This window comes from Ziziphus jujuba, chromosome 6, assembly GCF_031755915.1.
Source record: "Ziziphus jujuba cultivar Dongzao chromosome 6, ASM3175591v1".
Lineage (NCBI taxonomy): Eukaryota > Viridiplantae > Streptophyta > Magnoliopsida > Rosales > Rhamnaceae > Ziziphus > Ziziphus jujuba.
Genome location: NC_083384.1, coordinates 6785396 through 6800427, shown reverse-complemented (window position 1 = coordinate 6800427; position 15032 = coordinate 6785396). Strand labels below are relative to the sequence as shown.

Genomic DNA, 15032 nt, shown 5'->3' with positions numbered 1-15032 from the left:
AGTTGGAGGAGCTTCAAGAGCATTGAGTACCTGCTCATTTAGCTTTTGGTCTCCTACTTCATTTAGGTTGTAATACCAATGCAGATGCAACCTTTCGAGATTCATCCTTCCCACTAGATTGGCTTTTTTGGCTTCCATTGGACTCTTCACTTTCTCAAGGTGTTCAATTCTCAGACTACCACCAAGATTTAATAAGCTTTCCAATTCATCTATATCACATCCTCTTCTCCTATCCACAATAAACCTACTTAAACTTCCTAAGCAACTTAGTTTCCCAATGTTAGGAGGCATGTGATTTAACAAACAACAACCTTCAATATAAAGATGATGAAGACTCCTCATGCGACTCATATGCTTTGGAAGCTTCTCAAGATTATAACACTCACTTACATCCAAAGTCTGTAAGTTTACCAACAAACAGATTGACTCAGGAAGGATTCTAATGTTAGTTCTTGAAAGATACAAATATCATAGATGTTTGGAATTACAGATTAATGAAGATAAGGACTTCAACTTCAAGATGAAAGCATCTTTTATATCAAAAGCACATAAAATAGGAAAATATAAGCAATGAGGCAACTTAGCTTGAGCCATAGAGCTAGACATCTGCATTAACAGTAAAGTGCGCAAGGATTTTCCATTGTAAAATGTAAAAAAGATATCTGGGAAATCGGACTTGGCAACTGTGCATTCATCCTTCATAATACATTAAGCCAGATCATGTACTAGATCATGCATCTTTAAACTTTTAATGTTGCCAAGTCCATCCCTGTCAGCATCTTGAAAGAATGATCGCAAATATAATTCATTACAAATTTCATTGCCCATCTCTTCCACCTCTATGTTTCCTCTGGGAGATATAAGATCATTAGCCATCCAAAGATGAACTAATGTTTCCTTCTCAATTTGAAAATCCTTGGAGAAAATGGCACAAAACACAAAACATCTTCGTACTTGAGCAGTTAGTTGAAAGTAGCTCAATCTCAAAGCTGGCAGGATGGAAGTTTCATCTTGTGGTAAATTCCGAAGTTCACCTTCCATAACCAAAAGCCACTGCTTTTCCTCACTTTTGGAGTACATTAAGCTTCCTAAACTCTTTGCTGCCAGCGGATTTCCCTTGCACTTCTTCACAATCTCCTTTCCAATTTTCACAAGACTTGGTCGTTTCTCACTTTCATTGCCAAATGCACGTTGGCTGAACAATAACCAACATTCATCTTCAGATAAGTTAGATAAATGATGCATTTGTGTTGCTCTCATAATTGATGCAACCTTTTTTTGACGAGTGGTAACTACAATTGAAGAATCATTTAATCCACAAGACATTTCTCAACCCCTCCCATTTATCTTTATCTTCATTCCACACATCATCCAAAACGAGTAAAAACTTCTTCCTTTCCAACATGTTTTGGAGGCGTTTCTGCAGAGGATCCATGTCCAAAGCTTCACAAGCATTTCCAGAGGCAGATTCTATCATAGCTTTTATCAATCTCCACACGTCAAAGTCCTCAGAGACACATACCCATATTTTCATATCAAAATGCTTAATAACCCTTGGATCATTGTATACAAGTTCAGCGAGGTAGTCTTTCCGATGCCTCCCATACCTACAATATGATTGGTAGAGAGACTATCTTTAGAATTGCTTGAATTGGACTCTAACAAGAACTCCACAATCCTTTCTTTATCTTCTTCTCTCCCATACACACGTTGCTCATCAACAACAGAGCCAGTTTCACGTTTGTTTCTTACTTGGACATGTCTCTGATCCTCAACAACCACACGCAAGTGAAATTTCTCACGTTCTTTTGCAATATCATCCAATCTCTCTGAAACATCTTTCATCTTTTTTGCAACTTGAAAACAAAACCAAATATTTTTTTGGGTTTAAACATGATAAGAAAAAAGCTTTTACCTTTTGGAACCTCTGCGTTTTGTGCTTCAATAGTGATGCCTCCATTGAACACTCATCCAGAATGTCATCCAACTCACCAGCAACATCTTTAAGCTTTTGCAGCCAATTCTTGATCGCTCTGTTTCTTAACTGCTTCTCCTCTGCAACTTCTAGAACATCATGGATGGTTGAGAGGATGCTAGACAGCCTCTCCATCTCTTTGTTGACACCCCAAAGCAATCCAAACTCTTTCTGGATCAAAGAGTTCAGATTCTCTAACATGACAGTAAGTAAAGCTTCAGCCATTGTCACAGTAGCAAATGAATTCGAATGGAGAAATTAAGTTGAGGAATAATGGATTAAGCTTGCTATTTATCAACCAAATGGCTTAACATATGAGCTTTTTTGATTAAGATTGTTAGATACAGAAAAGTCAATGCCAAGAAAGCTCCAGGAACTTCCAATCTGAAGCAGCATATAGCCCAACTTGCATGTTAACAATATTAAATTACTGCATCGTGTATTCTAAGGCGGTATGGACAAAAGTCGATGACTCTTTTATGTTGGCTTCATTATTGTGGAATATTCTTAGGAGTTCAAAATAATTGTGTAAAAAATTGCCAATGAAGGAAATTAAATCCTAGTATTTTGCTAATTGTTTATTGGTTCTAACACAACATAAATTTTTTATCTAACATTTTTCAACTTAATATATACCTTCTCTCCTTTTTTTGTCATACTTTTGAAAGTTCCAGTGTACAGCAAGACTTAATTACCAGGAAATTTTAGAAGTTCATACCTAAATAAATAGTCAATACACTCAGATACCAACTCCGCACCCATTGCTAGAATTTAATCATATCATATCTATGAAAAATCTAGAAAAGCTCTTAGGAATATCATAAGGGATTCCTAGAGCTAAATTAGTTTAATTCCATAACACGAGACCAGCTACTGTGTTTTCCTTGAATTTTTTTTTTTTTTTTCTTTTTGGTTCTTTTTTTGGGGTCTAGAAGAAGGTTTTTATTGAAAATCAGAGTGAATCACCATATAACAAAATGGATAAATCGGGAGGAACTTCCCAAGACTAATTAGCACAAGGAAGACCTCTGCAGGACTTCTTTGCTATCCAATCAGCAATGCCTTTAGCCTCCCTAGTACAGTTTTATGTTTAGCATACTACTTGTCTATATTTGTGTAACCACAAGAAATTAATGAAAGGGTTACAATGTTGTTTTCTATGTTTGTTAGTGGATCAAAATCAGAAGCTGGTTTCGGTAAATCACACACATTGGATACAACACCAGTTCAGTTGACCAACATAATATGTATAAATATTTGAATACTAATTTTGCCTAGTTCGCATGTAGAGCAAGTAGCGTTTTTGAAGTGTCTCTTTTCCACTTTGTTCTTCCTTTTCAGAAAAAGACACATTGTTTTACTAAAAGTAATAATAAAAAGATGACACGTTGAGAGGCATACAGAGTTTCACCATAGTTTGGTGTTAAAAAGAATAATTTGTTCGGTTTTTTAGAACTCTGAGGAAAAATGTTTCAAAACTTCCACTCTTATAGTCTACAAGAATAAAGCAAGTTGTAAAATTAGAACTGAATAGAAATTTTAAAACGTACATACAGTACAAGTCAATATCATAGGATGAAACCTTTGGGCAACTGGTGCCAACGCTCTAGAAGATTTGCACAGACATCTACCATTTTCCAGTTTTGTTCCTCTTCAACGATTCCAACTTTCTCCTCTGTCTGGTAGCCAACTTCTTCAGCCTCTTTTGCAACCTGTAAAAACATGCTTCTTTATGGCAGAACCAGAACTACTACTATCCTGACTTCAGTTTTTTCCAAAACATCCGCTTCGCGAACTTTGTCATGACCAAGGAAGTATTATCACTTATGTCCTGATCAAACCCAATTCTTTTTCTGTCAAAAGAAGAAACTTTGGCTGAGGCTGATGAAAACTGGTGTCTGCATCAAAGTGTTTTGCATTGTTGACTGGATCTTTGCCTGTGATAAAGGTTTTAAAACTCTCAGCAAGCCTGTGCTAACCATCCTCTGCCTTTTGAAATGCAGAAACAGAACCACCATGAGCTTTATCAATTATCATCAGATTACTGCAGATACTAGTGGAATAAACAGTATGAACTGAGATTTCCATTACAGAATCTTACAGGAGGTGCTGAAGCATACTCTAGAGCCAGACGTACGATGACATAATGTTTAAAATGCAACTGGTCAGCATAAATTCTTTAAGATTTATTGGCAAATTTATGTTGAATAGTTTCTTTAATCTTTCTCTTAATAGTATACTGCCACTAATTACTATCTTAAATTCCTGGTATTGTCTATAGATCTACTCAATGCATATTTCAATTGATAATTTGAGCTTTAGTTTGAATTGGGCTTGAATACCATTTTGCAGATTAGATATTTCAGATTAAAGAATCATTAAAAAATAAAATAAATAAAATGAAATGAAAACATCATACTATGAACAACACATATAAAGCAAATACCAAAACCAGAAAGATAGAATGAGGAAGTCACTCTGCATGTAAAATCTGTACTCTTCCAAAGTACAAGAAGGAATCGAATCACTTATAGTATGTTGGAGAATATGGTGGCTTATAAATCTTTCATGCATGCGAATATGGTGAAAATGGTACAAAGGGCCAGATCTCTACCTACATTTTCTGCATTAACTCAACATGAGAAGATTATAATATATATTATGAAAATACTAAATTCAATGCATAATGACATTCTTCTCAAGAATAAAATAATCAGAAAGAAACCACAAAGGCTTTTTTATTAATGGAATCACCTGAACTTGAAGCAACAATTTGCACTCTCTTGTTCCAGTTAGGCTCTTGAATTCTGCACATGAACATGTGGAATTTGAGCTATCCAGTCCTCTCTGATTTCCTATTCACATGGCTCCACTAGCTTTGGAAAATATAAAATTGCCAAAACATTTAAGTTGGAGAGGTGTTGGATACTTAATGGAAGATATGCCAACTTGGGACTTCTTGAAATAGAAAATGATTCAAAAGATGATAAGTTCCCAAGTCAGTCAGGCAACAAATCAAGATTTGGAAGGCCAGATATATTCATATATTGGAGGGACGGGAGATGCTGTGTAAGGCCTCAGGCAACTTTGTAACTTAGGATGAGGAACACTGAGATTTTCTGAACAAGACAGCATCGGATGTCAAAGGTAAGAAAGATTGTTAAGACCATTTGGGAAAGCCTCCAACTCTGGACAACCATGAAGTTCCAAAACTTCAAGAGCAGTAATTGCTCGGAAACTTTCAGACAAACTGTTGAACATGATACAATCTTCACTGTACTTGATACTTTTAAGGCTATTTGAGCCTCGAAATATTTCCATTAGAAAATACTCAAGCATATGGCAAGAAGTGATAGATAACAGTTCCAAAGTGCTTAGCGCAATTAGCATGTCTGATGGAAAATCATAATGATTGCTGAATCTTGTAATCTTAAGTGATCGGAGAAAGGTGAGACTTTCTAGCACCCTAATAGGAAAGGAGGCCAAATCATTATGCCAGGGTATGGAGATTTTAAACTGAATTTAAGTGTCTCACTGGATCCCCATATTTTTAAATCTTTAATTGACTGAAGACAATATAAGTTCAATTTAGGGCATTTCTCTATGTTTACATAGAGTTCAAAGTGTATAAGACTGAGCTCATAAGGCAAACGAAGCACCTGATGCAAAATTTTGGTCACTACTTGACCAAAGTCATTGCTGCTAGATTTAAATTGTAGCATATTTTTTAGTGCAGAATATTATCGATTCCAAGTAGTACTACCAGAGGAAAATTAATTTTTAGTTTTTCTTAAAGCTTTATTGTTGTGGAATGTTCCAGCTAGTTGTTCTAAATTATTGTGCAAAAGAGTAGAAAATTTATAAAATCTGAAAGCAGTAGTTCCCTTGGTTTTTGCATTTTTCTTTTGCTTTTAACACCATCCAAACGGCCAATTCTACTTCTTCACATACAGAGGAACACTATATTTTCATAAAACATTCAAAAGTGATACAGCTACTTCAAATAATTGCTTAGTTTTCAATTTATGCCAATGTTAGCCATTCTGGGTCAATAATCCTACACAAAATAAATAAATAAATAGATAAAATAAAATAAAATAAACATTTTGTTGAATGTGGCTCTTTTTTTTTTTTTTTTCTTTTCTTTTCTTTTTTCTTCCTTTCCTAACTTAACTGACATGAAAATAAAGATTGAGAGTGAAATGAAGATAAAGTAACTTGGTACTAAAATAAAATGGAAATAAAAAAAATAAATAAATAATGTCAAAAATATACCAAAGATATCACAATATTAAAGATGAATTCTTGTTATAATTAAAAATAATAATAATAAAATAAAATCTCTCTCCCTTGTTTACTCTTATCTTCTTATCCCCCATAATTCTCTCTACTTTTCCCTGCTCCTCCCCCCTCCCCGACATTCTCTTCAACCTATCCCCCCACTTTCTACCAACCCCCCTCTCTATTCCAATCTACTTCTTCCACTTCCGTCTCCCCTATCTTCTCTACACATCCACTCCCTATTTTCTCTCCTTGATTTTTCTTTCTCACTTTTCCCTATTCTCTTTATCTACTTTATTTTCCTTAACTTCTCTCCCTCCACTTTCTATCCACTCTCTTCTCTCTCTTCACTCTCTATACTACACTCTCCTACTAATTTCTCTCTTTAATCTCCCTAATTGGAAAATTCTACTTACCCTCCTTTTGACACCATTGTCATAGATAAAAACAGTTTGTTCCTCTATCCATCAATATCAAATTTTATGAAATTCCAATTTATGTTTTTTTATGTCCTAAATTAAGTAGCAAATTAGTTAGCTAGAAAATGGATAAAATTTTGCAAGTTTAAAATTTCAGTCATAATTTACTTGTTTGAAAAGTTTATATATCCAATAAATTAAATTCTAAAGGTGAATTATTTAAAGGTAATTTTTATTTTCTTTTTTCCTTTTACAAGTTATCATAGAATTTTTGGTAAAATATAAAACTTTTGTATCATTATTTAAAATAACAACATAATATCCTTTTTTTCTAGAAAACAAAATACAAAATTACTTGTAACTTCTTTTTTCAAACCAAATACATTGTTGTTAAAAATCAGTAATATTTTTTGATATATTTTAGTTGCGTTTTTCTACATATATAATTAGGTACTTTTTTCTAAGAAAATATTGTGTTTTTGTTTCTATTCCATAAATTAAAAAAAGAAAGAGGCTAACTTTAAAATATATATATATATATATATATTTTTAAAAGAATGTATATTTTTTTTTTTAAAAAAAAAAAAAAGTAAAATTGGTAGGAATAGAACTGTCTATTAGAAAGATCGTTTTTGTTTTTGCTTTTCAATAAAAAAATCAGTTGCCTTTTTTTATTTTCTTTTTGAAGTATCTATTCCAACAAAAAGTTATATATTTTAAGAAGGAATAAAACGACATAGCCTTTTATTTGTTTTCTTCTTTCTTTTTGTTTTTGTATTTTAATTTTAAGGACATAAATGGAATTTCATAAAATGTAAAATTGATAGCCCATGGAACAACCCATTTTACCACATAACAGTAAGGTCAATAAGAGTGGCAACTAAAAAATGCAAAGAGAAACTAATTTGAAAAACTAGAAAAGAAATGTAATAAGAAGAAAATGAAAAGATAAAAAGCATAAGAAAGCAAAGAGGGAAAACTAAACAGAAACAGTAGAAGTAAATAGGCAGAGAAAAGTGGAACAAAAAAAATTAAAGAGAGAAAGTAAAAGAGATAAATGCAAGAGAAAGCAAAGAGATTAAGGAAAGGGAAAAAAAAAAAAGAAAAAAAGTCAAGAGGGAGAAGTTATAGAGAAAGAGAAAAGAAAAAGTAGAGAGCAATGGGGAGGGAAAAAGGGAAAGTGAGAGAGAGAGGGGAACACACACAACACACCACACCCACAGCAGAGAGAGGCAGAGACCTGGCAATCCCAGCAGTCTTCTTCCTCTCAATTCCAACAAATCTATATATTTTATTATCAACAATTATCCTAGTGATAATACAACACAATCAAATTAAGCAGGCAACCTTTAGACAGTTGATTTTTGTCTCAAAGTCAATGATGAAATTATGATACAACTGTGCAAAAGCATCTCCGGCCTGCAGTTGAAAAGGGAAAAATGACAAATTTTCAGATGCAAATAGCAAGAAGACATTAGAAAGATAAGTCCTACTTGCCACTTTCTATCTCAAAATAAGATAAGTATTATGCTAGAAGAAAAATGCAAACAACAGAGGAAGCCTAAACACAACTGGCAAACATATCTGGCAAATGCAAAGAACCAAATAAGCTAATCACATGCTGACAGATATGCATGGACAAACAGTATCAGATTCAGACAGCACAAACGTTATTTATGTTTTTCTCCTTTTTTTTTTTTTTTTTCCTCTTTTCTTTTTTTTTTTTTCTTTTTTTTTTTTTTGGGTGGGGGGGTCTAAAATAATAAAGCCTTAATCCTACAATATTAACAGGAATAGTAAAATACTATCTGCAAACTAATTATAGGGCGTATACACTCTTAATAATATAGGATCATCTTTGTTAACTGGATCATACAAATATATACATACACACACACACATTACCATTTCTTGTTTTTGGAAACTCGTTGGGCAATCTTAAATCTCATAATGGTATTGAACGTTGATTATGATTTAAATGCAACATTAACAAAGGAATCTAAAACCTGACTTTCATTATCATTTAATACATAATCTTCATCAACCAACCACATATGTTCCTTGTCTCTATACGTGTAAAAAACAATCCATGTTTAATTTAAGGGCCGGTTCATAAGAATTACAAATGGCAATGTACAACAACTAACGAAGCAAAGGATTGCAAATACAAGAAAAAAAACTAAATTAACGATTTCACAAGAAGCAAACATAATCAAAAATATCTTACCAGAGAGGACTTTCTGAGATATTAAAGATATTAAAAACCACAAGTATGTACAACAGAGAGACATCATAAATCATCACTCAAGCATCCAGAAGGGGAAAAAGCATAGAATCTGTGAACACATTCAGAGAATTAACAATCGTCCTAATTATATATATCTATATAGATGTACATATTACATGTGAATTTATATTATACAAAAGCCATTGAAATTAACAGAAATTGAAATAATCAACTCCACCACCATAACCCTAAAAGGTAAAGCATTTATTGCGCTATCACAGGGCAACATTAAAGAATTCAGAGACATAGAAGCAATTTGAGCCAAAAGCAAATAGGATTTCTTCTAGATTAACAGGTTATTAGTTAGGGAGCTTGTTTTTCAATGTGATTACCATGAAAGAGTGAAAAAAGAAGGGGTGGATGCTATTATGCGCACCTTCATCTGGGTTTTGGAACAAGAACTTGACATGCCGTAATTTGAGACCCAATTCTTGGCTGAGTTTCAGCCTTTCCTTGACATCTGTTCCAGGTGTGGAATATACAAAAAGAAAAACCATGTTAAATTTGATGGGTATATCAGCAACCAATCAGTTCGGTATGTATGTGAAAGCAGAGAAAAAAGGCAAACAGAATTATGATTCCGTAGAGTTCCTTCATAGGAAACTGTTTGTTCACACAGACATTTCTTCAAACAGTTCACCTTCAGACCCACTCTCCATCTCCTCCTTTCCTCTCAGAAAGCTCAATTTCTTCCTTCTGTTTTATTCTCGTACCATTTTCAGTCAAATATCCCAAACAAAGATGATGTTGAAGTCGACGGAAACGAAAGGAAAATTAACAAAAACAAAAGAGAGAAAAATTACTTACAGCAATGATGGAAGGAAGAGAAGGGAAATTAACATGACAGGAAGGAAAATCTCCACAGCAAAAGAAAACCACACCGACCCATCCCATATATTTTTGGAGAAAGAGCTACAGTGATCTATTATACTAGACTTAAAAATTTGACCGTTGTCATCAAACTAGCCGTTGGGAAGAGCTGCTCAATGCATTTTCAAATTTTAAAAAATTAACTATCCGTTGGGAGGATTAAACGTGGCGGCAAGATCCCTAACACCTGTAAAAACACAAAATTAAATACTCTCCCTTTCAAAATCAAATAATAATATTTGTTTTCTTTATTCTTTTTTCAATCGAATGAAAAATCTATCATATATCCAAAATATATTCGAAGTTAATAAATAACACTTTTTATCCTTAAAAAAAAAAAAAAAATTGAATAATCTGATGGAACCTGAAATGAGATATCAGCAAATGACCCATTCTTCTTGTTTGTTGTTGTTTAACGCAGCCAAGCCAACGTCCAAAGGGGTCGTAGTCTTCGTTGAAACTGAATGAAGGAGAAGATTACAATTTACAGCTTCTTCAGAAAACAAATATTCAGTAGCCAAGCCAAGCGATTGGAGATGATTGTATCTCTCTTTGGACAACTGAAACAGAACCCTGTTTGGATGGTCTTAAATAACTTTAATTTCCACAACTAAATAATGCGGCCTCGGCAGGTTTGGGTCGGGTTGTATTGACACCTTTTTGGGCCGGGTTTGGGATTTTTTTTTTTTTTTTGTTTTTTTTTTTTTGGGTTTAAATACATCTTCCATATACTATCTTGGACTCTTCTAACTAATTTCCCTATTATGCACAAGATATTATTCTCTGTGTCTTCTATTTTATGTGTAATCCAAGTATATCCAAAATTATTATAGAAACAGTTAAGGCAATCATCATTTGCGTTTCTACCTTTTGCGTTATCTTTTGTTTTTCAATTGCTTTGTGGTGGGGTTGTTCTAACACAATCCAAATTTATGGACTCTTTTTGAACCATGTGATTGTATCACTTGTTATATTTAGACCAAACTACTTAGTCTATGAATGTATTTTCTTTTGTGTGTTTGCAGATCAAATCTTGTTCTGTTTTATCAACATACCAAGTAAGCTCAAGCTGTACTGACAAATAATGTGACAGAACAACAAAAGTAAAATCAGCCTGCTGATTGAAGTTGTGTAACAATTTTTTTTTTTTTTTCAGGGTAAATCTGCCTCAAACTTTGTCACTAACCATGGAAGTACCAATACTAATTTCCTAAATGGGAACCTTTTATTATTATTATTATTATTATACATTCAAAAGAAGGCAACTTTGGCTCAGGCTGTTGAAGAAAACTGGTTTTTTTTCATCAAACTTGTTTGCCTTGTTTCCCAAGAAAAAGCCTTTAGGAAGCAGACAGCTAACCACATCTTACGCCCTCTGGAATGCAGATTCAGCACCCACCAAGAGCTTTTTCCTGCAGATACCAGTGCAATGAACTGGTTAATAATATTATAACAGTACACAATCATAAAGGGGTTGCATAATTAGCAGGTGGCAGGTCATACCATGGAGGCAGGGTTATTTTGACAGACATAATCACTATTGCATCTCCCTGATGACATAAACCAGGTGGAATGAAGTATGTTAAGCTCTCCTAATTGGATGATAATCAAATGTGGAATGAATTTGTAAAAAATACAAAGACTTAAAAAAAAAAAATCATGTTGAAAAAAACAAAATCCTAGTTAGCAAGAGTAACAAAATCACATGTATGGTAAAAGAAGAACAAATACTAGGTATTACCTTGGAAGTAAAATAACTACTCTATCTGTGTGCTTCAATATGGTGAGAATGATGCTCTATATCCATTTGCATGTAAATGATATAAAACTTGAGAAAAAATCAAATGTAAGAAACTACCATACAAACTATTATTTAAATACCTAAACTTGAAGCAACAATACTTAAACAACTTGCTATAAATGCTAACAGATAAATAAAGTCCTCAAAAAGTTGTTTCTACATGGCAAATGACCTTGAATCATGATAACAAATAACATAACAGAACAACAATAGTAGAGTTTTGTGACATTTTTTTCTTAGTAAAAGAGAAATCTAAACTAAATTGCAAACATGTCCAGATGACCAAGGAAACATGTACTAAACACTCCCAGGCTAGAAGAATAAAGCAAGTTGTAGAAATATAATTTATATATTCTTAGTTTGTTCTTTACCCTTTTTTTCTCTATATCTATTTTCAGTTTAGAAACAATCAAATTGTAAAGAAAAAAACATTTTCTTCCAAAATTTAAAGCTCATATGGTCATGAATTAAAAAAAACAATTTTCTTCCAAAATTTAAAGCTCATATGGTCATGAATTAAAAAAAAGTCTTCAACCTATAAAAGCTGAGGCTGTTGAAGACAACTGCTGTATGTCATCAAAGTTGTTTGCCTTGTTGGACTCAGCAAACATAAAGCTAACCGCATCCTCTGCATTCTGAAGTGCAGAATCAGATCCACCAGGAGCCTTTATTACAACTTTCCTGCTGATACCTGTGCAATATCACAATAAACAGGTCAGTAGAATTATTATGTTAAGTATTGAAATGGAAGTTTCCATTAGAGACTCTTACTGGAGTTGCTAAAACAGCATGTGGCAGAGTTATTGGGGCAGACATATCCATTATTGTAGCTTCCCCCTGATTAAATAATGATTAAACTGAAACTTGTCAGTGTAAACCAAGTGGCAAAAAGTATTTTAAATTCTCCTAAATGCCTTTGTTATGATTTCTCTTGAAAGTATTTCTGCTGATTATTATAATCTAAAAATCCAAGTACTGGATAGATCTATTCAATGCATGTTTCAAATGATAAGTTTCAGCTTTAGTTTGAATTGGGATAGAATATCATCGTTATATTATATATTTCAGATTACGCAACCATAAAATGAAAATCATTATATTTTGAGCATCACAAATAAAAGCAAATACCAAAAGTAGTAAGATAGAATGAGTTAATCCATCCTGCTTGTCATATACTCTCACAAATAACAGCAATGAATAACTGAGATTGATAGTTAGACATTAACTGAATTTTTGAACAAAATTATGCCAATATGGTGAGAAAGATACAAAAGGACTAGTTTCTAAACCAAACATGATTTTCATATCAAGCAAGTGATTCAAAAAAGAAAAGTAAAAACCAGCAGTTGCTTAAGATATTTTAAAAGAAAACTAGATGGAAGATAATTGGAATGGTTTGGAGTATTAACTTTATATATGGAAGTCGAAAAATAAATCATATGTAGAATAAATTTTATAAAATACAAAAATATCTCTAAAGACTTCATAACGTTATAAAAATTGGTTACAAAACTAGGATTTGAGTTCCAATCATAATGTTAAAGGAATTTCCTGGTTAGCAAGTGTAACAAATATTCACATCTAGTGTTGCATTCAAGTGTAACAAATATACAGTGTTGCATTCAGAGTAAAATAATTGGTATGTTCGTGTGTAAATATGCTGAAAATTGGTGGAAAGCAAAAGAACATAATTAATTCAAAACTGTGAAGATCAAAAATCTTGAACATATCAGTTGCATAAAAATGATATATTGCTTGAAATATTCTATATCCATTGCATATAAATGATACATTACTTAAGAAATAAAAAATTAGATGTGAAAGTAGCTCACGTCTTTGTGAGAATTTAATGATACATTACAAGACTTCCTACTCTGTCTTATTTTTTCTTTTTTTTCTTTTTTTTGGGACAAAATAAGAGGTTTTATTGAAAATCAAAGGAGCACATTACCATAAAACAAAGAAGTTCCAAGACCAATTAGCACAAAGAAGAACTCTCAGGACTTCTTTGTAATCCAATTAGTAATGCCATTAGCCTCCATAGTAACATAAGGAACCTTCCAAACCTCAAAATTCCCAAAAGTTGCAAGGTAAACTCAAAATGCCTTTAAAATCAATAAGGAAGGCATAGATTTAAGCATTCAGACTTTAGGCTACAACAATAACGGAATAAAAATGTATTACGGTACAAGTCCATATCACGGCAGTATCAAACCTTGAGCAGGTTCAGACTTAAGGGGTTGATGCTCATCTGGTGCAGATGCTTTAATAGACTCAGATTGATGAACTCCAGCATAATGTCAACCATTTTCCTTTTCATCCCTCTTCAACAATTCCAACTTTTCTCCTTTGTCTTCTTGGCCAACTTTCTACACCTACTTTTCCAACCTATAAAAGCATTCTTCATTACGGCAGATGCAGCACCGCTAACTTTCTACTCAGCAAGCTGTCAAGAATGACTATTCAGTTTTTCCCAAAATCTTGAAAGTCCAAAATACCTGTATTTGGACTTTCAGCAAAAATGCTGATAACAGTCTGCTAAAATGTAGAATCAGAAAGTGGTTACATCCTTGCTTCCTGAAATGCAGAATCAGAACCACCAAGATATTTATTACTAAACAGGTCAGTAACATTCGTATGTTAAATATGAAATGGAAGTTTCGATTAGAGACTCTTTCTGGGGTTGCTGAAAAGCCTGCAGGCAAAGTCGTTATCACAGAGTTATCCACTATTGTAGCTTCCCCTTATTACATAAAGTTTAAACTGAAACTTGTCAGTGCAAATCAAGTGGAAAAAGCATGTAACATTCTCTTAATTCTTAAAAAGTATTGCCACTCATTATTATCTCAACTCATTATTATCTCAAACTACAGTCATTGGCTGCATTTACTAGATGCACGTTTAAATTCGTAAATTGAATTGAATTGGGAAAGATTTCATGTTATATTAGATATTTCAGATTAAAAAATCGTAAAGAAAAAAACATTATACTCTGGACATCACAGACAACGCAAGTACCAAAACTAGCAAGATAGAATGAGCCATTCCTGCATGTAATATATATATATATATACACTCTTCCAAAAAACTACAACAATGAATCAAATTATTAACTCAGTTAATCACCCTGCATGCTATAAATATACTCTTCCAAAAATTATGAACTTGTTTCATATATTTTAAAGGGAACCCAAATGGAAGATAATTGGGATGGTATTGAGTATTGGCTTCTTACAAAAGCAGGAAAATAAATCAAATATAGAATAATTTTATAAATACAAAGATTTTGTTAACTAAAAAGTATGTAGAAGTTCTCCCAAGACATATAATATTAACTAGGAAGTCTTCCAATCATAACGCTACAAAAAAATAAACAAATAAAAATATTCCTCGCTGGCA

At 32.9% G+C, this 15032-nt stretch overlaps 1 protein-coding gene and 1 long non-coding RNA gene across 5 annotated transcripts; both read right to left on the bottom strand.

Annotated features, from left to right (window-relative positions):
- Positions 1-599: 599 nt before the first annotated feature.
- LOC125418924 (putative disease resistance protein RGA3) lies at positions 600-2257 on the bottom strand. The gene is made up of 2 exons (XM_060818557.1): positions 1916-2257; positions 600-1607 (listed from the first exon to the last, which is right to left on the bottom strand). The coding sequence occupies exon 2, from the start codon at positions 1324-1326 to the stop codon at positions 709-711; it is 618 nt and encodes a 205-aa protein (XP_060674540.1). The 5' UTR covers positions 1327-1607; positions 1916-2257; the 3' UTR covers positions 600-708.
- Positions 2258-3360: 1103 nt separating this feature from the next.
- On the bottom strand, positions 3361-10433 carry LOC107431180 (uncharacterized). 4 transcript variants are annotated; one of them, XR_009639243.1, is made up of 4 exons: positions 10197-10433; positions 9339-10019; positions 4730-8094; positions 3361-3964 (listed from the first exon to the last, which is right to left on the bottom strand). It is a non-coding gene; the product is annotated as an uncharacterized LOC107431180 (long non-coding RNA). The 4 variants fall into 4 exon arrangements; XR_009639244.1 differs by having other exon boundaries at positions 3361-3912; XR_007238005.2 differs by lacking the exon at positions 3361-3964 and adding an exon at positions 8903-9011 and having other exon boundaries at positions 7913-8094; positions 10197-10430.
- Between the last annotated feature and the right edge of the window lie 4599 nt (positions 10434-15032).